This window comes from Gobius niger (genome assembly GCF_951799975.1).
Source record: "Gobius niger genome assembly, chromosome: 14".
Lineage (NCBI taxonomy): Eukaryota > Metazoa > Chordata > Actinopteri > Gobiiformes > Gobiidae > Gobius > Gobius niger.
The window spans coordinates 9,780,098-9,807,958 of NC_136865.1; the positions used below are offsets into that span (position 1 = coordinate 9,780,098).

Below are 27,861 nucleotides of genomic sequence, written 5' to 3' on the forward strand. Positions count from 1 at the left end.
AATCACCCATACACGGTCATGTTTGAAAACAGTTAAGCGGGAAAACAATTTTGAGAAAATCTAAACTTTCTCTAATTTTTCAAAAACTACTTTAACAAATGCTGAATTATGAGTACATTTTTCTACTAAATAAAGATAAAAAGACATGGAAAGGAGCAAAGGGGGGTAACAGCCTATAGATACATAAAAAACGGACAAGGCTAACATGATGCTACATATTAGCATCGTGCTATTGCTAACGCTAGCTAGCGCTTGCTATAACTTTTTTCGCTTCTACTGAACAATCTGCTGTGAATAAATATCCATATGGACCCGATTTAGACTCCACTTTATTTGAATGTGAAAAATCGGTTTATATTTTGCCAGAAAATGGTTAAAAAGAGTGAAAGACTGTTTCCCAAAATATCCTATTTACCCCCACGGCGAGGCTACACCCCCTTCTATGACGCGATGCCGTCTGTATCTATACCCGCTGGGTCACTACAGCGTCAAATACGCACAAATATCAGCTACTTTTTTTACATAAAAAGCTACATAACGCACCTTTAATTAAATGAAACATACATCTTGCACTATACTTTTTTTTTTTCATATTCATATCAGTATCTCCAGCAGTTTTCCTCCTGCAGTGTCTCTCCCCACGTCTCTATAGTTTTCCTTTTAGGGCTTCGGTTTCTCCTACAACACCACTAAAAGACATATGCGATAGGTTCACTTCTGGGGCCGGTTAAACATTAAGAAAACAGTACATATGAGCACTAGAGGTTGCTTTGTTCATTTAAAACATGCCCGTAATGGAATTCATGAACGTACTGAATACACACTAATATGGCACTTGTGAGATAACTGATTAACAGCGCCTCTTATTTCACCATCAGCTGAACCACATACGGACGCCGTACAAATACTGCCGATAGCACCATACAAACCCGTTGTAGCTGCTTTAATTGGTCTATTTTGTGGTTATGAATGGCACGGCTGAGAGGGTCCTTATTTAATTCCCCATTGTCTTTGCTGAACGCAGGCCATCCATGTTAATTACTTAATTCTAGGCCTTTTTTTCTCCTATGGTCCGTGTGAAAGGAATCCACTTGCCTAATCAAGTTACTAATAGAACAGTGTACATTTAATATGACAGATTTGGTGGCACCGTTCCTAGTTTCTCATTAACTCCCACCTCCCTTTCTCATGGCTTTATCATTGTATTTTATAGGCGACAAGAGAAAGAGATCCAATCGGAGAAATGCGAGATCGCTGTAGATTACTTCCAAATCCAGAAGGAAGGCAAAAACCAGGATGAAAACGCAAGGTTAAAGCAAAGAGGGGGAATGCAAAGTCAAATCACCAACACTGCATGTAAACCTATGACACATTACTCTTCACAACTTTGACATCTCTTTAATTGCAAATGTCGTCAAATTCTTCAGATTTATTGTTTTTTTCTTCTTCTATTTCTTTTTTGGCAGATGACACCATGCCACGTTCAATTACAGGCATGGCATGGCAATTTGAATTAAGGTACTCATTTGTGTGGCAGATCGGCGGGGTATTAGTCTGTATCTCTGCAGCAGGCATGATAATGATGTCACTCTCCATCGGTAATTAACGCGGTGACAAAGGGGAGGACAGTAAATATAGGCTGCGGCTGACATTCCGGCGAACAGCGGGTGGCCTGGGAATGATCAATGAAAGGGCTCACTTTGATAGCATGCAGACCTGCTGTTACCATCCAAACTTTAGGAAAGCCTTTTTATAAATGAAGCAAATATGACGTTGCCCTCTCTTTTTTTTTCTATTTTGTTTTTGATACTCCAGGTTTGTTTACTTTCTATTTACTTTAAAGTGACAGTCTGTAAGTTTGCAAAGTGAGGAGAGATGGGGTGAAATGTGAAAGTAAACCCCTCCTCTCTTGGACCAGAAAGCCCTTCTTTGTTTGCAAAAGGAGGAGAGAAGGGACAGAATTTTCAAAAGTAAATGATCAAGCTCCTCCCCCTCCCTCCTGATTAGACCTGACAGGCTGGTTCAGAGGGAAAGCTTGTCTCATTGGTCAACGCGGGAAGATACTACACTGTGATAAGCTGTAGAAATCTGGGAAGGAGAGACTTTACAAAAAATATTTTTGGTGTATTTGTACTTGTATTTGTACAAAATGCAAAACCAGGTGGTTGATTTTGCACATTTTATAAAATGTGTAAAACATTTAGACTTCCAGACTATCACTTTAACAATGAATTGGCACATTGTCATATACAGGAAGGCCTAGCTCTGCATGCTGAAACAAAAATAGCAAGCAAGCTTTTATTTACTTTTTTATTTCCTTTTGAACAGGAGAAACTGTGTACAGGACTTTTAAGCTGCAAAAAAGTCTAAAAGTCCGACTACTCTTTGAACTTCTAAATCTACTTTGTCACATTAAGGTCTTGCACGCCTACAAAGGCCAAAAGTCCAAACGTTTACAGTTGCACCATTTACTAATAGCTATGTGAACCTCGTATCAAAGGCTTTAGAGTTCAAACGAAAGATCTCGGCTTGGTTTTGGTTGGTGCAAAAGTCGCGCAAAAGTCACCATCAAGACATCAAAGGCAGACCGCACTGGCTTCAGGAAGTAATCAAAGTCCTTCCTTTGTTGAAACCAAATACTGAAACCATTTGTTGGATTAAGACTTTATCATAGACGCAGGACATGTCTGTATTCCAGCAATGAATGGAACTTACCAGGCAGCAACCGAATATGCCATGAAGGTTCCACAAAGCTAATGATTGACAATAATGGAATGGCTCTGCATTTGTTGTATAGTATCGGAATCTCTACAATACGAAGAATTTTAACCTTCATTTTTACACTTTCAATGTGAAAGAACGCCTTCGTCAATAGAAATGTAGTGCATTTGATTTCTCTTTCACACTTTTCATACGTGGCGCTCACTGACTGAACAAACAAACACATTTTGGTTTCTAAGAATGTGATGAATGCCTTGTTTCAACCTACGATTGTTTCTATATTGTTAACATTTAACAGCTTCATCCGATAAGGACCTTTAGTTGCAATAAAGATGATATGGAGCGGGGCATTACTAGGTGCTTTTAGAAGAGCATCATAAATTGAGCTTATGCCTCGGCAATTTAACACGCGGGTATAAAAGTAATGTTTATATTTCAACTTGATAGTGCAATACTTTACCTAATGCACTCGTGAAGATTTGCAATTATATCTTTTTAATTTTATGTCCGTTATAAAATATTCTTCAGCAGAAATGCCAGCTATTGAGACTTAAAGCGTTAGGACGACTTTTGGGATAATGCTACTGAAGCAGTTCACTCTTTTGCCAAGGGACTATCCTTAATTAATCTTGCAAGCTAAAAACAACTTTAAAGATAATGGATTTTTGCATGCGTTCTGCTTAAATGCTCACTTTGATTATATTTGGCCAACCTTTTAAGATGTTATTGGTCGGAGGGTTGCTGATTCCTACCATAGCTCAAAGAACGCCCAGAAGTATGTTTGAAATAGTTTTGGTATAACCTTATATTTCTCCAAAAAAAATGTCACTAAAGAACATTTAAAGCGACTGTACGCACAAGAGCAGGGGTGCCCAAAGTGGGGCCCGAAAAAAAATTCCGTTGATCCGCCAGAGAGTGACTACATTTGCGCCGGTAGGATTAACGCCAACTCTCTCCCATTCATTCTCAATGGGAAACATGGATGCAGTACACTTTTTGGCCACCAGCGTCAAATTGGGGGCGCTGTTTCACCAACCCTAACAGTGACCCAGTTCGACCTTGTGGATACTTTATTCTATGCCCGGCAGAAAGTGGACAGTGACTCATTTGTAACTTTGACAACGGCGCGGGAGTGGAGTAGCGTGTCGCACTCGGCCCTGAGCGCTCTCTCTCTCTCTCTCTCTCTCTCTCTCTCTCTCTCTCTCTCTCTCTCTCTCTCTCTCTCTCTCTCCCACTCGCGCCACTGTTGTCTCTTGAGTCCTATGCTAACAAGAGGGTCAATCGCGGCGCCCTCTCCTAAGCTCTCCGCACTCCGGGGCAAGCATTTGCGAGTGGATTTGCATTATTTATTGGCTTCGCGAACACCCTTCAATGTTTGCCTGAGCTTATAATTCCAGGCATTAGCAGCCGGCGCGGTGACAATGACTTTTTGCTCAAACATAACTCCAAATAGGCACATTACACTTGTATACTACACACTGATACAGCACTGAAATCACGTGCCAATCATACTTAAACACATACGCAGCCAGTGTGTTTGGAGTTCATATGGAATACTTTAGCATGCATTTTAACTCTTTATTTTTCCACAATCATATATTTAGTTAGAAGATGATTTAGGTATAAACATTTTACATATACATAACACACAATTATTAAAGGGATATTTCAGGATTTCAGGATCACTTCAGAGTTATCCAGAGTGTTGTTGATTTCTGGAGATATATATATATTTTTTTATTCATGAAATTTGAAGAGATTAGTGGCTATGCTAGTGCTAGGCTAGCGCATGCCTATGGTAACTAGTAGCCTGCATTATAAAACCTCTTCAATATCATCCGGCTCCAAACGTTGCCATATCAAGCTCCTCTGTAGATCCGGTAACCTAGCAAATCACTCTGCCCCCGCGTAGCTTACTACCAGGAAGCTGATGCTGTTCAAATAAAACTTCTTTTAAGTGCAAAATGTTTATATTTAAAAAATTATTCAGTCAACACAGACATTTATATCTGTAGTCTGGTGTTATAAGTGATTTGCCTCAGGTGTACACAGTTAGCTTTACCTGTTAGCCTGTCAGCTTCTTTGTGATTCCATTTGTATGTATTGTGGCCTCCGACCCGGAGCGGGGAAAGTTACTAGTGTAATTTTCTGGCAAAAGACACCAGGGGGAGATGATAGACCCACCAATCACCCCATTAACATTTGTATTACCCCCAGAGGGACTACGAAGATGATTTATTAAGATATACTTAAGTTACTTAGTACTGCTTTAAAAAATTGTTGAAACAGCGACAAAAATGAGATGAAAACAAGGATGAAAAAGCTACAAAAAAACAATGACATTTTTTTGTTGTTGCAGAAAACGTGACATAAACGTGGCAACAGTGCGAGGAGAAAGATGCTTCTAAATCAATTTTGTGGGTCTTAGCTTTCCAATGAGGCCTTACTAGGGCCTATATGCTGTAACGTTTTAGATTGGGGTAAAACTGAACTGGAGAAAATGCACTTGGTTAAGGCTGGCGTTAAGAGGTTAGATAGTTTAACATTTCACCCAAGGCCATGAAAATCTATACTTACGCTGTCAATCATGTGGATAGTCGCCTAGTTTATATACTGTAGCTTCTAATAGAGAGGTATTATAGAGCCGTTATCTATTTCTGGTTTCCTCCAGGTTCTTCGGTTCCACCATTTGCAACGAACGTGTACAACAGGGTCCCTTAAGACCTCTTAAAATAGAGGTCAAGCTCACTTTTATACTCATTCCTTGTTTTGTTTTGTCTTCACTAAACTTGCAGCATTCACACATTGATTGCACCACATGAATCTTCAAGACAATTTTATAGGTGGTATTTTGTCCAACTTGTCACTTTTTAAACTACTTTCTCCCTATATCCTCCATTACTCACTCCATCCCGGGCTCAGTCTCCCTCCGGCGCTGGCAGCCTCTCCTCAGGAAATATCTCCTTGCTCCTTAACCGCCAACCTCTTCCTGTCAGAGCAATGGATATTTTATATACGATCGGCCCTATACTTGGGATGAGTCATTTGCATATAATGGGATGATAACCGACGTATTAATGAAAGGCCCAGGGCCCGTGCAGGAGCCGAGAGGACGTGGGAGACTAATCACCCTTTAAATAATGCACTATGGGTGATTTTTTTTTTTTTTTCACTCGGGCCAGATCAAACCGTAGTGCCGGTGGAAAATGACGGAAAACAAGAGCTGTTGAGAAAAAAAAAAGGCTTCAAAAGAACTTTTTGGGCTCAGTAACAAGGACCTGCTAAGATAACAAAAACACGACAGTGGCACTGAAAAAACAACAATGGCTTTCGCCGAATTTGAAAAGAGCTTTTATGTGCACTGTCGATGCCGTGGCCCGAGTAGTCCTCGTAATATGTTGATTGAGTTACCCACTGAGGGGCATTAATGGCTGCATTGTTAACACTTACCTCCTCCGCATCAGGCTTGACTCCGGCGACTGTGCTTGTTACGCGCGCTAATTAAAGTCTACCAAATGATTCTGTGTTTCATGCGAGTACAGTTAATGAGAAGTTGAGTTAATCCAGAGATGTATGACGAATTTGGAGAAAAATAAATATTATTTTCCCCCGATTGGACTCAAAACCTCTGTCATGCAAAAGCAGTGCACAGTTGGTACAGTATCTCACAGTGATGGGATTTACGGCTCTTTACTGGGAGTCTTTGGGATCCGTTCATTTCAAAGAGCCGCTCAAAAGACTGGCTCTTTTTAATGTTAATAATGCCAGCCAGATAACTCTCAAAAAAAGAGGCTGCAAGTTTATTTTCGTTTATTTAGCTTTGACTTGTGTGGCTTGCGCCATTGTTGGGATGATTCTTGTGTTCGTTCGGGGGAGTTCTGGGTAAACTTGACAGAAAGAAAGATCCGTCTCTTTTCACAATTGAGATCTGGTTCAAACCATTCACTTTTAAGAGTCGTTCAAAAGAGCCGGTTGGTCATGAACGTCACATCGCTGCCATCTCATGCTCAAAAGAGCCACAACATAATTGGAAATGTTTCAGACAGTGAGAGTTAGCACGCTAGCACAGGCTTTAGCTCGCGTTCTGGAGTGCTTTTATGTATGAATGTGTTTTACAAACAATTGTGAACTGATTCAGTAAGAGTTGATCTCCTCTTGAAATGTTTGTGCTCCTCTGTTTATTAGTCCATTCGCTGCAAAGAGCTGTCAGGTCATTTTTGTTGCTAAAAGGAAGCAGCTACGTCGGGGGTGTTGGAAATCCTCTGTGAGACTCTTCTTCTCCCGGTTGATCAGTGCCAAGCATCTGGACATCTTCCACACCTTTTCTGCATGCACTACATTGTGTTTCTCCCATCAAACGCTCTCCCAGCTTGAGATCGACATCGTCAAAAAAACTTGATTAAGATAAATTTGGATTAATTCCAGTCCTAGTAAGACAAAAAATGGAAAGACAAGATCTTAGTTTAGTTATAATGCATCGGTTTTATATAGCGCTTTTCTGGACACTCAAAGACGCTTTACATTGCATTATTCATTCACTCCATACTTGGTGGTGGTAAGCTACTAGTGTAGCCACAGCTGCCCTGAGGTAGACTGACGGAAGCGAGGCAGCCAGTCTGCGCCTTTGGCCCCTCCTTCCTTGCCTAGCTTCCAAGGTCTGACGAGATCGGGCATAGCAAAGGTGATATAGTTAATTTTATACAGAATAATCTGTTACTTGAATAATAAAATAACATTTCATAAAAAAATAAATAGCAGTAGCCTACTCACAAAAGTGGGCCACTGTTGACTTCTTGAAGTTAGACTCTCAAATCGAGGTCAAAATTACTTATTTCAAGAACATGTAACTTGTTTCAAGATTCCTTTTTGCAGTGTAGGAGCTTATTTTGCAGACATGACATTGAAATAATAATTTAATAATCCATCCATCCATCTTCTTCCACTTGTCCGTTGCCGGGTCGTGGGGGCAGCTGTTGGAGCTGCCCAAATCACATTGCACCAGCCCCTTATGGCTCCCCCTGCAGGTGGTGGGTCCACAGAAGGACGGCCTCACGATTAACTGGGCCTGTTGGTCTCTCATAAGGGGCTTCTGAACCGCTCTTTGTCTGACCCGTCACCTAGGACCCGTTTGCCATGGGAGACCCTACCAGGGGCACGAAGCCCCCGACAACAGAGCCCCCAGGATCATGCGGGTGCTCAAACCACTCCACCACGTTAAGGTGGCGGTTCCAGGAGGGGTAATTTAATAATATCTAATATTTAGTTATATGTCATAACATGTAATGGGGATTATAAAGCAACAACAAAATTTCAAGTGAAATTTGAAAAACAGGATATCAAAGACATGGGCGAGACTTGAATAACAAAGGGGGCTCTTTTAAATAGTTTCATCCTAAAGATCATAGCAGGGTTTCAACAAGGACAATGGTCGCCTCTCTTGTAGAATGGCAGTTGAAGATCAGATGCAACACATCATCATTCATCAAGACACAAGGCTTTGATGGACACAAACAACACAAGAACACCTGCTTCAATGAAAGTACTCTATACTGTCACCAAGACAGTCATTGCAAACATACGGTGTAATTTAACAAAACATTACACACAGCACTGGTGATGATGTGCCATTGCTTTAAAATGTTCTTATTCTGTATTTCTATTCTGATTTGTTAGGATAAGAATACAAGAAAATGGCATGGTTAATCAAAACCTTTCTTTTTGAAGCGTTTAACACGGCAGCAGTAATTGTAAGTAGCCCCAGTAATTTCTGGATCGAGGGACCCTCTGAGTGCGGCGCTAATGTCCGTATTGTTTCCAACTTCGCACCTCCTCCGCTTCCCGAGACCAAGTTTGCAATACGCGCTTAAGTGCTAATCAATTCCATGCTGTCACTTCATGAGTTTGTTGGATTACAGGTTATAAATTTCAACGCGTTCTCTTTGGACCAGCGCTCTCCCCCCGTTTTTGATCGCATACTGTTTTCAGCGGCAATTTCAATCAAGCCACAAACGCTAATGTAACAACTTCAGCCTTTGACGTACTCCAGCGGCTAATGAAGTGTGAAAGCCGGAAATAACAAAGCTAACATGGGCACACACTGTCGCGTTATTTATGGTCAAATGAGCCACCGGAGATATAGCTTTGGCGCTGAGAGATCATCCACATCAACGTTGGTTACGTGGTTTCTGGAGATGAATGTTTGTGGGAGCAGTTTTTTTTTTTCTCGGTTGGTGAAACAGTAAATGCCGTTCACCGTAACAGGCCACCAGCTGAGTGAACCAATTGCTGTCAAAACTTTCAAACACAATTAATAGTCCAAGCACAACTCCCAATAGTCTCCTGACTGTCTTTTATTTTTTTAGAACTCTGATCATATTGTAGCACTTTGAACATTCACAGCATGGGGATGCAAAGAGTGAACACATCTTGCTAGTTGCTCGGGGGGATACTGTGTGTTATGAGGACTCAAGAACTGTGTCCTATCATAATAAAATAAAATAAAGCTGGTGTCTGCCATAAAGGTACAAGTTAGATCAGGAGTGTCCAAACTATTGCTCAGGGGGGAAAGGCAGTGCTCATTTTTTTAATGGCCAAATGAATCCAAGCCGCTAAAAGCTTTTGGGGCAAACTTTACCCGTGAAAAGTCTCCTGGATGTGATTGTTTAACATGCAACCCTCAATGAATGACAAATGAGAAAGCTATGATCAGTAGATTTTATGAATGGACTTTGGAGCTTTGTATTTGGCAATGATGGGATCAAGGAAATAAAAGGTTTGGACATTTCTTCTCTTTCTCTTCTGTGCTCCAGATACAAATACTATTGGTAATTGTCAGGTTCAATTGTCACAAAATGAAAATTTTAACCACAGACAATAAAGACCAAGGCACTGTGTCTAATATAAATGAATACAAAGCCTTTATTACCATATTAAAATACACACCGATGTTTGTTTTGTTCCATTTTGTGACATTTGAACATATCGGGGCAATTACCTATAATGTTTAGCTCAAAAGTTTATCCAACGCAACGTCTCCCAGCGATTTATTACACTAAATAGTCAATTCACTTGCAGTTTAATCACAGTAGAGCTTTTAATCTCGTCGAGTTGGAGAAATCTCTTTGTTGTTCTGTCTGAAGCAGACAGATGCAGAGTAGCGTAATTACTTCGCATTTAGTCCATAACAGCAATCAAAAGAGATTTTACGATATGCCGAATAGCCTATAGTGTGATGCTGGTTTGGATCCACATTTCTCTTCTTTTAATCCACATTAAAAGGCAAAGTGCTCACTAAGCTTATGTTGACATTCATTGAAATTTGTATTTTTACGGTTACATAACATTGCTGAGTATTTTGTTTCAAATGCTGTCTTTATAGTGCAGGGATACACCGTTCACATAGTTTAACCTTTCCATTTCCTCCTTAAAGTTCTTAATCTATGTGTTTTTGAATTGGATTTAGAGATTAGCCTCTAAGCTGTGGCTTTATTCCTTTTATGTTTAACTGAAAATATTGAAAAATTTCCCCCCTTCTGTGTCACGGGTAATGGAAGAGATTTTCCTCAGACCAACATTTGCTGATAAATGTCCAGCAGCCTTTGCCCGCTCATGATTGAGAGCAATGCAGTTGTAGATCTGAACGCATATGTCACTGTAACATTTTAGTTTCCTTCCTTTTCTGAATTTTATACTTTAATAATGTTAAAGTGTCCTTTTTTTACCACTAGAAAAGAAACAAGGTCAAAAGTTTGTCTGTAGAAGCCAGCTTTGCCCCTGAACGTTCACAAAACTACTTAAGTATATGATATATGCTTTTTTCCCCCTGCCCTTTTGTAATCAGGTTTGAATCAGGTGCTTTAATGTCTGCAGTTTTGACCCATTAGTGACCTTTCAGTTCCACTTGTAGCACTTAAACGCACTTAAAACGAACGTCAATTGCAGTCTGAACCCTGTATTTATCTTGTTGTGTTTATTTTTCCTCTTTAAAGACTTCTGCGATCAGTCCCATTGAGTCCTTTGATCATAATGCTTTTTTTATTTTTTTATTCAGTCTGCACAGTCTGGATGAGAGAAAACATCAGCAATCCTTGAATTATGTAAAGAAATGAAGCTTTATGTCAACCAGAGTCTCAATGTCGTGTAATGGTGAAAGGGAAACAAAGCTCCAATATCATTTACCTGCATTCCTTTGCTTATTGGCACATTAAAAACACGGCCTTGCTCACTTACGAATGAGTTGTCTGTCGAACTCTGCTACTAAACAATGAAGAACTACCCAGACATTCGGAAAATTAGCGTTTCTCGCCTGACATTGAAACTTATATCTTTTTAACAAGTTGCATGCCATACTTGTTCATTTAAATACTTCAAATTAATTACATACTTATATACTTTTATTCCTACATCTTTTGCTACTTTCATTGCCAGGGAGAGAACTTTGTCACCTCTTGTTTGAAAACCCACAAACTTTCTTGCTACTTTTGGTTCCATGACAACTATGTGTTCCATGAGTTTGCTTTGGAGCTTGTCATTGAATTACCAGCTTCCTCAGCAGCGCCTGGGGAGCCTGGCACAGTCACGGATGTTTCTGTCTGACGGATCTTTGGAAGCTCAACCGTAGCCGCTCGTCAGTTTCTCTGCTATACTGTATAGGTCTAGCGCGTGCGTGACAAGGTTGCTCGCTTTCGCCTCCACTATTCGCGGAGATAAACTGACACAAGGAGCCGGAGCCACTTGAGGATGCGCTGCTATCTTTAACCGTGGGCTATATACTTCCAAACACAGGAGCGGAGAGGCTTTGATTGGGCCGCCCACACCGGCACAATGTTTGGGATGGAGCTCGGGGCCTACTTTGTGGTGGTGGTGGTGGTGGTGGTTGCAGTATATTTCGTTTATTTATTCCAAGTCATAGTGAAGCTGCAAACATGAAGGTGGTGACCTTGAATATTGCCCTTGGCAGACTTGGCCCAGGCTTTGCTCCCAAGCTCCCCACGGAGAACAAAGACCTCAAAGACGTTCTGTTGCAAAAAGAAGACCACAATGTGAAAAGGCGCTGGACTTTGGCATCACACTTTACTCAAGCTACTGTTAAAGCAGCATTGCATACAAAACTGTGCAAAATTCAAAAGATAGGAAGGCTTAAAAACTCACTTTTCCTCACAGCTCTGCTCATGGAGTGAAGAAAAGATTTTTAATTTTTTTTTATTTTAAGTTGACTTATTATGGTTCATTTTGCTCCCCTGCTGGCAGATAATTTAGCTTGAATTCAGTTTAATAATACCATACCTTCAAAATATCTTTTATCTTTTTTTATCAGTTAATTATGGCCTTTGTAATTAATCAATCACACTCAAGCATCATTTATGCAGGGGTAGTTCACGTTTTAGAGGTATATTTTAGATTTTCTTTATATTTTGCTACATTTTAGCTGAGATGTGAAGCCCATTTGATCATTTCAAACACTAGCAGTTTGATTTACTTTGGAGAATGATCTTTTTAAATAGGTTTATATCGGCTTAACTGTGTGAATAAACAAGTTCGACAGTATTGTTTTTGGCTTTATGTCCCTAAGCAACGTTTTATCGTATTAAACCTTATGCTTTGAATTAATCGGAATTAATCGGAAAAATTCCCGGCCCCTGTAGAAATAGCAGTGCTTGACTTTTTTGCATGCTATCCATTATGGCTACTTTTTGTGATGAAATGCTGTCTTTTAGCTCTGAAGTTTAAAGTTGTGCTTTATATCAGGAATGGGTTCCTAAGATTTGTGTCTTTATGTTACATCCTTTGAACAATAGTTAGATTTACTATATTTGGCATACTTACAAAAACCCGATCAGCCAAAATGAGACTGAATTTGTTACTACCCAGAACTGGCTATGTACCCCATGCTAAATGAATATCCGTCAAAACCATTAAATATTCTGAATAAACCAACTTTTTAATTCATATGTTGTGTTTTGTAATAAGAAGCAAAATACAATACTTTCCCACTATGGAAAAAAAGGAATAAAACTCCTATGTGCAAAAATTGTCTATATTTTTTAAATAAACTGCTGCTTTGACATAGCAAGATTAACTGCAGTCCGTCATTCCAAAGTAGCCTCACAAATCACAGTCTCATAGGTGGTCCTGGGTGCTTTGCGGGGCGTTGGTCTGTCTCTTCCTCCTTGCCCTGTGGTTTTTGAACCAGATCCTGACGGTGTCCTCGCTCAGACCGATGATCCGTGCCAGCTCCTCTCTCGTCTCCGTACAGGGGTACCGCGTTTGCTCGAAGAGTTCTTCCAGCCTCTGCAACTGACTGTCCGTGAAAACCGTCCTCGCCCGAGGCTTCCAATGCTGCTGCTGCGTTTGCCTCACGTCCTGGCCTCTTTGTCCCGCGCCGCAAAGAGCAACGTTGTAGGTGAAGGCCGGCGGATCGATGGCCATGGGCACGATCGGGTACGCCGGGTAGAAGACGCACTGCAAGTACGGGAGGGCGAAGCTTCCGGGAAGCGCGGGGCTCGGAGGTCGCTCCACTGGCGTCTTGTTCCCGAGATCTGCGGAAAGGATGCGCTCGATGCTGAAGTCAGTCGCCCTGCTGGGGTTCTCCGCGGCTGGGGCGGGCGCCGGTCGGGCTCTGGTGCGATCCAAGTGTTCCAAGGCGAATAGCGGAGGCCTAAATCTGCCGTAGCCTGAGAGTGGAGCTCCTCTGTGCCAAACATCCCTGTTGTCCATTGGGAAGAAGGAAGCAGCTCTGGTTCTGTTGTGTTCCATGTAGTTCAGAGATGAGACTGAAGTATCTGGAGGTCTCCGGGGTCTTATAGGTCTTATGAGCCCAGGCCTGGTTCTTTCATGTACAGTACAATCAATCAAAGCCAATTGATACCGAGTCATTAATAGGCTTCTTTTAAAGACAAAGACACCTGTTAACAAGTCATGCGGTCATTAAAGCATGCGTCCACTTTGAAGGCTGTTTTGATCAAACAGGTTATATATAACACAAGGCCGTTGGTAAAGCCCAATCAAAACTGCCACTGAGCTACAAAGCACTAATATCATGAAAGGACAAGTCATCAGTTATTTTCTTTATCATGGAAATATCAAAGGCACCCTGGACCTAAATGGACTTCATCAAGCAAATGCAACCAGATATAGGTAACAACCAAATTCATTGATGTAGACTGTTCTTATAATGAAATGAATATCCCAAACTCAAGGTTTTGCTATATCTGTTTTCAAAGTTTGCTTCCTCAAATGATATATAATACCAAATGAAAATGCATTTCAAACTCCACTTTAGCATTTGTTATATTTTGCTGACAGGATTTGTCGACTGGAGCCATATAAGAGAAAAGACATAAAGAAAAATATTAGATCATTATATATTGAAATATTTAGATAGTAGCCAATATAAAGTGTCACAAATCCTTTGAACGATTTGATCCCGTATGCATTAAGTTCTTGTTCAACCTTAGGCCACTTAATAAAACAGGAAAATAAAATCAAATTAAACAATTTGAAACATGGAAAGATTTGAAACGGCTGTGTTCAACTCCATGTTTTACAATGATACAAGAAATTAACTAGTAGTATTTCTCGAATAGATTAGTGGTTGTTGCCTTAGCTTTGGTACTTTTATAATACAACATAAAATCTTAGAAAATACCCAAAGGACTAAAGATGTTATAAATTGTAGTTATGCAAAATGCCAGCAAAGGGCCCCAAACGGTCCCTGCTGCTATTGGGGAAAAGAACGTCAATTTGTCCAAATATGTAGCTCCTTGAACTTGGATGGAGTCATCATTAGAAATTATCTCCCAAGTCCCAACTTCCATCTGGGGCTCTTACCAAAGCCCCAGATCACGCTGAACTCTGCAAATGAGCGCGCACTGTCTTAATTAGATGCGGGACAACGTTTCTTCGATTAGACCTTCTGTGGCGGGTTGGAGATCTTCTTCTGAGTTTCTGCGAGGGAAAGTCTCCCGGGCTTTGCGTTTCAAACTCCTCAACGCTCCTAAAGAACTACCGCTGGGATGCCGGCGGGAGATAAGTGAAGAAGTTTATTTCCTCAGAAGACTTTGTAATTAATGGGACAAGAGCCGAGTATGTAATCCGGTTTGCTCCGCTCGGTGACAGGGAATGCTGGGAATGCTGATCAGAATGTTTGCAAATGCAGCTGTTGAATTGGAAGAGGCGCAATTGATTGAGTCATCCGGCCTTGGCTGCTTTAAAGGGGGGGTGCAAAGTGCTCTATATGATGTGGCGAACACTTAAAAGGGACTGAACACTGAACAAGCTCAGATCTTTTATCCGTGTTTGTTCCTTTGTGTTTTGGTTCATTCATCCCTCTTTGATTAATGCTAAACTCTCACCCCCGCCTCCAACAAAAGCACAAACCTTCAGGAACACTCGTAATATACGGAAACACGCAACACATGACAGGTGGAGGCATTATAACGTGGAAACAGAGCGAGACATCCAGAGATCAAACAAAACGCAAAATCCAAAGTAACAAAAAGGTTCTGGACTTACAGTTTGGTGTTATGTGGGATGCCCAGAGATGCCTTTTTAGCGCTCGTTGTCCCGGCCTGAGTCCCAGCTGGGGGAAACTCTTCTCCTGTCCGGGGAGCCAAGTGTCTTCGCCCCGCTGTCGTTCCCGCTGCTTTGCTATCGAAGCACTTCATTAGGGATTTTGCCTAGTTCGGACATTTCACAAGAGAAATGTTTTGTTTATCCACTTGTCCACTTGTTCTGAGTGGTTGGAACGTCTTGCACATGTGAAGTTACATTAGCAATTTTCCAAGGCGAGGAAAACAAAGCTGCTGAGACACAGCAGGGCCTGGGGGACTCACTGTCATTGTACATCAAATTCTGATTGGCTGATAATTCTGTCAGTCATGCTGAGTGTCAATCATGAGTGCGGCCCGACAGCCTGACAACACAGGGGTATCTTAATCTGTTCAGCAGACCCTGAGGCGGAACAGCTCACCAGAGGTGTTTAAGGCACTTTTTGAGAAAGAAATTTCAGTTACACCTCAGCAATACCAATATAAGAAACTCAACTGTACATTATAGGGGTGTTAAAAAATATTGATCCGCCGATATATCGTGATATTATATCGCGCGATTCTCGTATCGATCCAAAAAGTGCCGTATTGATATTTAAACATCTATTTTTGGGGAAATATTCATTACAGCGTCTCGCTTTGGTCCTGCACTTTTACTCCCACCCGCTAGATGGCAGCGCACCGCGCATCCCGCTTGTGTAACACTGGAATCTAGCGAGAGTTAAAGAATCACAGGAAGAAAGAAAGAAAGAAAGAAAGAAAGAAAGAACGAAAGAGCTATGAGATGCTCCAGGGCTCTTTTAAAACTTTACATTTGGCCCCACTTTGGCTTTTATAGCAAAGACAGAGACCTGGATTATTACGAGAGCCTCCAGCTTTGTGCAGACTTTGCGGAGTTGGTCACCGCTGCGTTCGGAGAGGATTTAGCTTCGTAGCATTTTATTACGGAATCAAACGAAGCCGAGGGAAAACTAAATACAGCCGCTCATGTTAAACTTGTGTCTGGCCACTGAACTACTACGACACAAGTTTAACATGAGCTGCTGTATTTCGTTTCCCCTCGGCTTCGTTTGTGTAGCACTGCTAACACTAAAAGATTTCGAAGAGATGAGCGCATCACAGTGACGCCCGTGTTGTCATTATGTCCCTGATCTACGTGTGACACCCGTTATGGAGTAGATGAGGTTTTAAATACCCCGTCTGGTTTCATCCATAACTGTTATTACTGATCGCTAAGGACTCCCAACTGTAGAAACACGTGCATCCCCAGTTTAGTTGGTTTCATTACTAGGTTTCCAAGAGACTGTTTTCCGTTCGAAAAACAGTCAAGGCAATACACACCCTTAGTACATTATATAAATAAATTACAAATTAAATATACTATTAAGACATTTTACACTTCTTTTTTCTTCATTTTGCCAGGGCTAGCAGAGTAGGTCCTTCTGGCCCTGACTGACCACCACTGATTACAAACAACGACGAGAGCGCCCACAGGAAAGAGGTCCGGGCAGCTCCTAAATACGAAAAAAGACAAAGGAGCTTGTTATTGATTTTAGGAAGCATCAAATCTGCCACCACACTGGTCTGAGGATAAACGGGGAGGAGGTCGAACAGGTGGGGAGCTTTGAATATCTTGGCATCCATCTGTCCGAGGACCTGAAATGGAGGACAAACACCAAGGAGCCGGATGAAGAAGGGTCAACAGAGGCTCGTCTTCCCGCGCTCCCTCAGGAAAATTATGTCTTGGAATATGCCCACGTCATTAGGAAAGAATAACCCGGCCATTCAGGATGTTGGGGATTACTTTTGCAACAACACATCATCAGTCGGGTAAAACCAACCTGTCTCACGACGGTCTAAACCCACGCTCACGTTCCCTATTCGTGGGTGAACATTCCAACGCTTGGCGAATTGTGCTTCACAATGAGCGTGTTCACAGCGACGTCGCTTTTTGATCCTTCGATGTCAATGCTCTTCCTATCATTGTGAAGATGATGTGTTGTTGCAATAGAAACTCATTCTCTGGGCACATGTGTGTTGCTGAGACTGGACCAACTGCATGACATTACTCACGTAGGACACCGGCAAACATGATGCAAAAGAGCTATACAAAGAAATGCCACAGAAAATCATTATCTTCAAGTATCTGAGTAAACAACGCGGAAGGAAAGGACTTCATTTTGGGGCTGCAGAGTATCCCCCCCAAATAACCTTCTGTGTGTCTTAGTGTGGATCTTGGCTCTTGCAGTGCGTCAGCTTTTATCTCCGTCCTTCCTTTGTATTTCACTTTTCTTTTTTTTTTTCCAAAGACAAAATTACACACAGCGATAAAGTAATTAAAAGTGCGACAACTTTGCCTTATCTAATATAGTCCATTTTGCCCAGAAGTGCAGACTCTGTTATAAACGCATTATCTCTAAAGAAGCTGTTATGAATTTGTATTAAATTTGTGCGCTTTCTCTCTCCTCCGCTCATAAGAGGCTGCGGTTTTTATGTCGCGAAAAACTGCAAAAAAGTTCTCCGTAGGTTGGGTGAGCTCACTTTTGTTTCACACGCCGTGGCAGCCTTGAAGGAGCTTGTTTATCAGGGCACTATTGTGTCTATCCTTTCAGCGAACGCACGCATGCCAGGAAACCAGAGGCGAGTGTTTTTTTTGTTTTTACCTTTAAAAATGTCTAATTTAGTGCTACAAATGAAGAATGACGAAAAGGTGCCCAAAAACAAAAATAATACAACAGTTCCGGCTGCTGTTTCTTGATCGAGACGTGGCAATTCAATACGTAGATCACAATTTGTACACAAAGGAATTAAAAGTGCTTTACAGAGAGGGGATATATTGGAAAATGGTTACATGAAATGGCACTTGGAGCGCAAATGAAAGCAACAAATGAAATAAAAATTGAAGAGAAAGCCGGTATTAAACTTCCAGTTGTTACGTGAGTGTTTCCTGCCTGGAATTGCAGTAATATAACCTAGCCTTGTTGCGTTTGAGGAGAGGTTTGTATAGTATGTCTGCAAGGGTGATTCATTTCACATTGCTCATATGTAGAGTGGAGTTTGACATGTAATTATTCACAGCTTATCTCCAGAGGAACATGTTTGCACTCATAGAATATGGTCATTGTGCAAACCAGCCTAAAGGCATTCATTGGATTACGCTTTAAATTGACTGGGATCTTGTTTCTTTTTTTTTTTTTTAATTAGTCTCTTTAGGGTAAAGTATAATACACTGTGTTCGAGCAAATAAAACAATTCTTAAAGAGGGAACTTTCACAGTATATCACAGCTTTGGCATTGGACAACATTTTTTCAATTTCAGAATGTTGCGGAATGGAAGCTTATTCGTGTAGCGCTATTCACATGTCACAAGTCAAATGCATTTATTTTTGCAATGGAGAACATTAAAGCTTTCTGAAATGGCACCAAAAAGTCTGAAAACACCTGCATCACATGCAGTTACACAATCAACAACAATTATTTCAAGTGCTTTTTCACATTAAAGTGATAGTCTGAAGAATTGCAAAATAAGAAGATAGACCCAGGGGCCATGAGCGTGATTGGACCCAACTGGCAGGTTCATGGAAAAGCTTGTGTCATTGGTCAAAGTTCCTGCACCGTGTTTCAGATTAGTGTCTGAAGTCAGGAAAGAGAGGGGAAAATATATTTAATATTCATCATATTATCTCAAATTCCAGGCCCAGACAGTTAATTACACACAATGTATTAAATGTGTGAAAAAATGTAAACTTACAGACTATCAGTTGAAAGTTGAGTAGTTGGACGATGACACATTAGACACAGTGTTTGCGTTAAGATTTTGTTAAAAAAAAAAGTTACCTAGCTTTTGCTAACTAGCATTAGCATTAGCACGATGCTAGCATGAAGCATCACGTTAGCATTCTCCGTTATTTATGTATTTATGGGCTGTTGAACCACTTTGCTTCTCCCCATGTCTTTGTATCTTTATTTAGCAGAAAACTATATTCATAATTCAGCATTTGTTAAAGCAGTTTTTGATTAATGAGAGAAAGTTTCGACTTTTCTCTAAATTGATATCTCTCTGAACTGTTTTCAAACATGACCATATGGGCGATTCCAGAGATGCCGTCTGTATCTATGTCAATGGAAAATGAGTCAAACTTTACCTCTGTCTTTGCCACTTCCGGTCAGTAGCTTAAAAAATCTTTTCTTCCCAACATTTCTTCATCAAAGTTGCTGCTTCACTGAAATAAAATGATAATTATTACTTAGAAAAGATGTTATCCATCTAAATAAGTTCAAAAGTAGCCCATTAAAACCTGTCATATGCACTGTATATGTCATTTCGTTGGAAGTTAAGGAGTTGGAAAAGTAAGCGCACACACTCGTCTACATACTACTACTATGATGCTCCTGCGCTCCTTCCACCACTGCCTTGTCTGTTCGTAGTCCACATTTACACGATCCCGCATGTACCCCGTGTACAGTATTATGTCCTGCAGTGGATTGAAACGCGCCTATTCCCGTCCTGCCGCCCCTGACAGCCATATTTCATCCCTTACAGCATGCTGGGCTCTTGTCATTGTTCAGAGCGCACAACGCAGGCCGTGATTAATCGTGTCTATAATCCACACAGCCCATGTCCCACCCTTCTCCACAACAAAACCATAAACAAGACCCAAGAAAGTCAGCCCTACAAGCAGCCGGGGCGATGGATAACTTTCATTTCAGTCGCGCAACAACAAGCTAGATCTGATCTCTCTTGATAAATATCTCGACGTATGACGGCTCGGGGAAAATGGTGGCGGAATATAGTCCGTTGAAGAACCAAACGCATCGCTCTGTTGTGATTTATTGCTAAATGAAAAAACGATTTTTGAGTCTTATCTTCTGCAAATATTTGGGAAAACACAGGACACATTTGTTATTGGGCCGTATTAATCTTTCGTGTGTATGGACTATATGAGTCGGTTTTGCAGCTTGTCAACATTTCCCCCCCCCGCTCAGACTGTCTTGTGGCCAAAAGGTTTTCATTACTTTTCAAGGTGCCCCGCTTTCTCCACTCGCAAAGAAGAAAAAAAAAGTATTTTCCCCCTCGCAGCCTGAAAAATCAAATACAGTGGCATGATGAATATTCCCCCCGAAAAACACCGTGGGCATATGCACATCTCTGTTTTGTTATGTTCACGCTGTAAAGCTGCGCTGGAGGCAGAACCGTTACCTCAAAAGGAGGCGAGAGGCGCGACAACTTTAGGCGATTTGCTTCAGATGGAACTCAATTCTTTCTAAGGCGGCTTTGTGCGATAGTTGGAGGTTTTTGGATAAAGTCTGCTAGGTGTTTTGGGGGGGATTTGTGGCATTCACGTATTCAACAGTTATCCATGAAGGTATGTGTCTGGGAGGTTATTTCAGAGAGATTTCGATAAAGATATTTGAATGTATTTGAATCTACAATTGGAGCACAGTTTTTGAACTTACAAGTGGACTTTCCAACCACCTGTTGCACTAGGAGTTTGCGATACAGTAGATGTAACCCAGTTGGATTGCCGGCCCGGGCTTTTCTGCGTGGAGTTTGTGTGCTCTACCTGTGTGTACTTAGGTTTCCTCCAGGTACATAAAAATGACATATAAAAGAATGTATGCTGAACTGACACTTTCAAAATGATCAACAAAATGAACTGTCATCGACATAAATCAAACATATACATACTCTTATAAGTAACCCTCCAATCTTACCTGTCCAGTCAATCAACTCTGTAACAATCTTCATTACGTCATATTTTTTTCTCTTTTGTAGAGCTTCACTTACACTCTGTCTTTTCACACTAATGACGGCCCATTTGGAAATGCTTCGTTCCTCTATTATTCTTCTACATATCTTCTAAAGCCATTCGAACGATTTAGTTGTCAAGCCTTCTCACGGTTGAATTGAATAAAAGTCACTTCTTTCAACAAGTCAGGGTCAGCTATTCAACCACTTTGACACGTGCATGAGATCGTAAGTGGACCGTTTCCTAATCACCGATGTAAGCTTGTAAGTCACCTGAACTCTCTCACTGCCTGACGAGCGTTTTTTTTTTTTTCTTCTTCTTCTTTGTACGCAGATCGGTGAGAGTCAGTGGCTTCCTAAACTGTGGCGGGTTTAGCTAATTCATCAACGTCTCCCTCGGCGTATGCGTTAGTTACGGTTAGCGCCTAGCATCTGCGTAGCGGGGTTTGCCACGTCTGATTGATCACCCGTCTGGAGCGGCGCGGGTCCCGGGGTCTCTCGTAGCACCCATGGGTAACCGCCACAGCCCTGATTAACGCTGTTGTAGTGCGATAGCCAAACAAGCAGCTGGAGATGGGTCGCCTTCAGCTTTACGGCGTAAAAATCGCTAAGGTTGTTTCTATTGACAAAAGAAATGTTAACAACTTTTGGACACTTTAACCTTGATATTTGTATAAGATTTAATAATGTAGGAGTCTTGAAATTAACCACATAAACTAATCCACCTGTTTGAACTGATGTGAACTATAACTGGAGAAATAGAGATGTTCTATCATTAATTGCACCTTAAAATGTAAGTGTTTTACAGTGTTCCATGTTAAATACATTGACTTTATAACTGTTCTTTGTTTTGCTATTTACAGCATTTATATCTTGTACAAAATTTGTTAAACTTATTAAAGGGACTATACGGAGTTTAAAACTGTTAAAATTAGGTATTTTCATCCTCCTACTTGCTCCGGCAATGAGAACGAGGTTGTTAATTTGGGTCCGAAGTGCCGCCAAGCTTAGAGACTGCAGTTATGCGTAAGACCTGAGGTGGCAGTAGTGAGCATAAAATGACCAACGTGCATCTACTAAGTAAGTAAACTTTATTTGTATAGCGCTTTTCACAGACACACACTCACAAAGCATCTTAAAAACAAACAACAGCAAATGCTGACAATCAGTGTCAACAAATGGGTTTTAGGCGCTTTTTAAAGATCTCCACAGAGTCTAGAGAGCGCAGGTCAAGTGGGAGTTCATTCCAAAGTCGGGGGAGCTTTGATTAATCGATCTCCCCGAGTTTTATAAAAAGTACGTGGAACCATCAGTAGGTTCTGCCCAGACGATCTCAAGCTCCGAGTCGAGCTGTAGGGCTTTATGAGGTCAGCAATGTAGGAAGGAGCTTGACCGTGTAGGTCAAGCTAAGATTTTAAATTGAACACGAAATTCAACAAGTAATAGGAATAACAAGTTTTGCCTATGCTTATTTCAGGCTTCCCAACTACATTTTTTATAGAAATATGTTGCCAACTTGATTTAACTGGCTGTTGTGATCTGGGGTCGCTGCAGTTGGTCAGTTCTAGGTTCAGCAACATTCTGTGCCCAAACAATGAGATCAGCTGATGGACCTGAAAATCCCGGCTATTCCATCAATGGATTTCTTCTTCCCTGATGGCGCGGGCCGGGCATATTCCAAGATGACAATGCCAAGCTTCATCGGGCTCCCGTTGTTGAAAGAGTGGTTCGGGGAGCATGAGACAACCTTTTCACACATGGATTGTCCGCCACAGTGAGATGTGCTGGAGAAGGTTTTGTGCTGTGGTCACACTCTCCCATCATCAATACAAGATCCTGGTTGAAAAATGAATGCAACATTGGATCTTTTGGCATCGCAGAATGCAGAACCAACCAAATATTAGAGCGGGTTTCTATTTGTGGTGCTCCCTCCCTTCCTTTTGGCCAGGCAGGGTATGTTGAGAATTGTGGGAAACATTCGTCGCGGGTCTCACGTGGCACCCGTGGGTCCCATCATGCGGCATTGATTTATGCACACTCGGGCCCAGAAAGGAGCATCACCAGAGGATTATGTCCCTGCGAGCCGCTTGGTTCGCCCCAAAAGTCTATCTCTTCCTCCCCGCTCCCTCTACAGTCATGTTAATTTATCTGTCCTACCATTCATCCATCCACACCATCCTTCGCTCTGCACTTTGTCTTATGGCGGGGCCTTTCCTCCCCCAGCCCCTGTGCTCTTCACTCACCCCTAATGCTCCCTCCTGCCCACTGCCTCCCGCATGTTCTCATTCCCTTCACATTTTTTCCCCTCTCCTCTGCTGCTTCGCTACAGCTGTGACGGCTGCGCTGGTTGTTTTACAATAAGACGATGGCCCATTCTTGGACGCGGTGAGACAGGATTCAGTGTTCCTGTACTCGACACAAAAGGAGAGCCCAGGAATGTTGAATCTGATTTGGATGATTGATTGACGACGGAGCACATTTTCTTACTAATATTAACCTTTAGCCGTACCCAGGTACACCCAAATCGTATTTTTCTCACAACTTTACTGCAAAGACAAGGATCTTTTTACACAGTGACTCAGAACTTTATTAAAAAGCAATGATGGGTTATGCGTGAATTGCCGCTCCACTGCTGTGACTCAGAGATTTGTTCCTTCGTGTTTGGTGAACAATATAATTGCTCTAGGCCGGCGGATCAGAGGTCAGTGGTAATAAACTGATGAATGAAGCTGATATTTGATAATGTTTTTAGAGCGTCGCTTGATGCTTGAGCTTTAGAGCGCACAATGTTTCTTTGGCAATGGATCAGATTGCTGCGTTATTTGCTTTTCAAGCATTTCAAGCACTTTGATCAGCGTTTGTGGTGCTAAACTACTTACGCAACCACATCGGCCATGGAGGACTAACATGAGCTGGATAAATTCATTTATGACAGGATTTAAAAAAAAAAAAAGGACAGAGTTAATAATGAATTTTAGCACTGTCTATCAACTAAGTACATTTCTCCAAGCTTCTTTCCCCCTCCCACCCTTTCGAAATACCACTTTATTCCAAACATTTGTCTCTGCCTCATTTGCACTGGCACATTGAGTGGTTTGGCAGAAAAGTCAGAACTTCTTGGTTATTTTCCTTCTGCAGAAGCTGCCCATCATCACACACTGGATGGATGCTTTTTCTTTTTTTTTTCTTTTGACTCAACAAAGGACTATAGCTGAAGGAAATGTGCCGTCTATTTTTGCTCGTCAAAAACACGCTTCTGAAAAGAGGCCGAACGGAGTGCTTAATGTTTATTTTGAAGAACTTCTCGGAAAGAGTTTCGTGCGCTTCCAATTGTCAAAACTCGCAATGGGTTGGCTCATTACCTGCGGACAAAATATCTGATCAGTGGCTGATCAGCGCATTTCTGCCTCACTCCAAAAACTTTACACGAAGAAAGCAGGAACTCAGGCGCAGTTTTAAACCATACAATGACACAACCATGCATTAGAGAGCGGATCATACAAGTAACTCAAAACTTCTTCTCTAATGAGCATCCGCACAACTCATCTGGATGAGGAGCGATAAAGTGAGATCTGAAAGTAAAACTCCTCCCCCTTGGACCAGAAAGCCACTCCTGTGCTGTGTCTGACTTAAATAGTGAACTATAGTATAGTTCACTAATCTTATTAGACAAAAAAATCACACAGTGACGCCAGGCATAAGGGAGAACCTGTGTGAATTGAATATTGCATTTGCAGGGGTGTCCTAAAGTCCAGAGAGAAAAAAAGTAGTTGCATTCTGAAAAGTAGTGAGCAGTGATGGTCAGTAGACTGGTCGGAGGAGAACAGCCGACAGCAATAAGTCTTTGAACTAAACACAATGAAATGAGCTGTTTCAAACGCGTGTTGCCTATTTATCCTTTATAAAGTACTTGAATATAAACGGTTATGATAAAAAGTTGCCAACAGTAGCTATTTACCTTTAGCTCGAGCTAAATGATCGATAACTTCCTCTCTAAAAAGGAAATACAGTGGTCCCTCGCTATAACGCGGTTCAACCTTTCGCTGTTTTGCAGATTTTTTTTTGGCAACATTTTGCATGCTTTTTTACAGCGTATGAGCGCCATGTGTTCTGCATCCTGATTGGCTAGTCGTAGAGTGAGCCCTCCTCTCACTGCAGAGAGGATCTCTGTGGACCGTGAACACATCAGCGCACACACCGCAGAGTCACAGCAACACAGGCCGGGCATGTGCGAGTCCGACTTCGTGCTTACTTTCTCTGCACTTTTTCCGTGAAAATGAACACTGCTAGCATGTGGTGCTCGTCTCAGCTAAACACACGCCTTCTGAAACCTGAAACTGACACCTTAAAACTTTGGTCGTAGCTACGATTGTCTCTTAGTTTGAACATTCACGCAGCGGAGACAAGAACAGCTCACGATGTTTCCCTCCCCACGTCTGTAATGTGTCTAAAAATCTTATTAGACAAAAAATCACACAGTGACGCCGGGCATAAGGGAGAACCTGTGTGAACTAGTGAGAAGTGTATGAAACACATCTGACTAATATTTATCCATAAATATTCCACTGTCTCTTGAGTTTGGTTGGTCTTTATCGGAGAAATGCATTATTCCTGGAGTTTAGCGAACTTATTGAAGATAGTTCCAGACACCGGGGTGACTACTTTATTCGATATATTGAGGCAGGAAAGTATTGCGATAAACGACACTATTGACTCTAACGATACTGGATACTGTCAACTCTCAGGCATAAAATGACAGTAAACCTTTGTTCTAAAAGTGCATCATCATATCCTATAATACCGCACAAGCTGCAATAAACATGAAATATAATGTAACTCAATTTGCTTCAGTTGAAAATCAAAGTTTAACGATAAGTCTATATATTAATCATCGCGATAGCCCTACGTGTGACATCACGCAGCGAGGAGAAAGTTGTGGGCTGTGTGTCTGAATTGCCCACAGTATCAGTGCACTAGTCTACTATATAGTGCGGGCCTACATAGTGAATAAGGGTTAGAGACCAGGTGAATATTCGGACCACAGCCCTAGTTTGCAAAATGAGGAGAGCAGCAACAGAATTTTCAAAAGTAAACAATCAAGCTCCTCCGTCTCTGTCCTGATTGGACCGGTTTACAGGAAAAGCTCATCTCATTGGTCAAAGTGGCATCCCGGGGGTTTCTGATGAGTTGCTGAAATCAGCAAGAGGAGGGACTTGAGAGCAAATATCATATAATATTACTTCTGTTACCTCAAATTACAGACCATCCATCCATCCATCCATTTTCTTCCGCTTTATCCGGGGCCGGGTCGCGGGGCAGCAGTCTTTACAGACCCAGGAGGGCAATTATACACAACATATGAAATTCGTAAAACATCTAAACTTACGAACTATCACTCCGTGGTCCACCTTGTCAATTTATCATTGTATTTTGCAGCCATTTTCCTGGAATACTGACACATCGCGTCGCTGTGCAGTTTCCAGCCGTCCAGCGCTTTGACGGGCAGCTTCAAGATTGGCAGGGCGACAAGTTGCTTTCTGACAGCTGACAAAACACTACCAGGCAAAAGGTTGCGGGGTCACCGTGTCGGAGACGCTGTTGGCCAAAGGTTTTTTAAAGGCGATCCATACTGGACCCCAAACAGCTGTGTATTGACTGACGGGTGATAAAACGCAGCAGCAGTGGTCGTACACACAGGGAAAATGTCTTATCTATTGCATAGGCCCAGACCGATCACTTCTTTTTTATTTAATGCAACGGACGTCAGTAAATTTTGTTTGGCAGATCCTGTTTTTGCCTAATTGCGTGCATTTATTTGCTTTCAAACACCAATGGGCCTAAATTACACCCTTGCGGCTTCCCATTGTCGCCGAACTGATTGCATTACCGATACTTATAATTTTCCTCATCACTAACAATCGAGACGGTTACGCCGCGTTCACTTTTTATTGCTTCATATAGCGCGGATGAAATTTCTTTCCAAGTAAGTTATTAGAGGCAAAACTTAATGAAAGCCGAGAGTTAAGTGGCACTAAATCACTCGGCGCGTATTACACCATGGCGAACAGGGGACGCCGGCGCTCAGAGGAAGGCTCCGCAATAATGATGAAATTTGACGTTTTTATTACTTCTTTTTTATTTTTTTATCTGCCGCTTTTAACGCTCACAGGCAGGTGTGACAGAATTGGAATACACAGGTGTCAAACTTCATAACCCGGGAAGCAAGAGCACGTCACTTGGAACAATGCATGACATTTAAATGGATAAGTTTAAATGTTGCGGCGAAATCAAACAAGACGGAGCCGTTTTCCTGAAATTAACCGGCCGTCCCAAACAATACGCAAGTCCGACGTGAGATGATGACACCTACGTGAAGTTTTTATGCTTTTTGATTGCCTTTGATAGATATGTGGGATATATTCGGAACTGAAAGAATGGATGGCAAAATTCACTCAAGGCGTTCTTAAGTCTTGGTTGTCTGTAGGTTTCCTCTGGGTTCTCTGGTTTCCTCTAACCCCTAAAGACATGTAAATAGCCAGGATGAATGTGTGTGTGTTCATTAAGGCCAGACACTGCAGGTGAATAGGGAAACCTTTTAAATGTAGAGATATCGATTTGAAACTTTTGCTGTGGATTACTGGCATAAATATGGGGGAAAACGTATTGCAAGTGTTCTGTTATTTTATGTTTTCATGAAAATATAAGGCATTTTATGCATAAAAGGGTCTAAAAGTTCCCATAGTGACGAAATCTGAATAATATTTGCAAGGTTTAAAGGGACCATACGGAGTTTAAAAATGTTTGAATGATCTATTTTCCTCCCCTACATGTTCCAGCCATGTC

The 27,861-nt window shown here is 41.6% G+C and overlaps 3 protein-coding genes across 7 annotated transcripts in view; 1 reads left to right on the forward strand and 2 right to left on the reverse strand.

The window, feature by feature from the left end:
- The window catches only part of LOC306974083 (receptor-type tyrosine-protein phosphatase U-like), a 371,134-nt gene that overhangs the window by 118,550 nt on the left and 224,723 nt on the right, over nt 1-27,861 (forward strand). The gene's annotated exons all lie outside the window — the stretch shown is intronic.
- LOC306974165 (C-reactive protein-like) overlaps nt 1-27,861 on the reverse strand; it is a 431,917-nt gene that overhangs the window by 50,138 nt on the left and 353,918 nt on the right. The window lies entirely within an intron of this gene.
- On the reverse strand, nt 12,786-13,875 carry dharma. The gene has a single exon (XM_079571332.1). It carries the CDS (start codon nt 13,594-13,596, stop codon nt 12,841-12,843), a length of 756 nt encoding a protein of 251 aa, XP_079427458.1. The 5' UTR covers nt 13,597-13,875; the 3' UTR covers nt 12,786-12,840.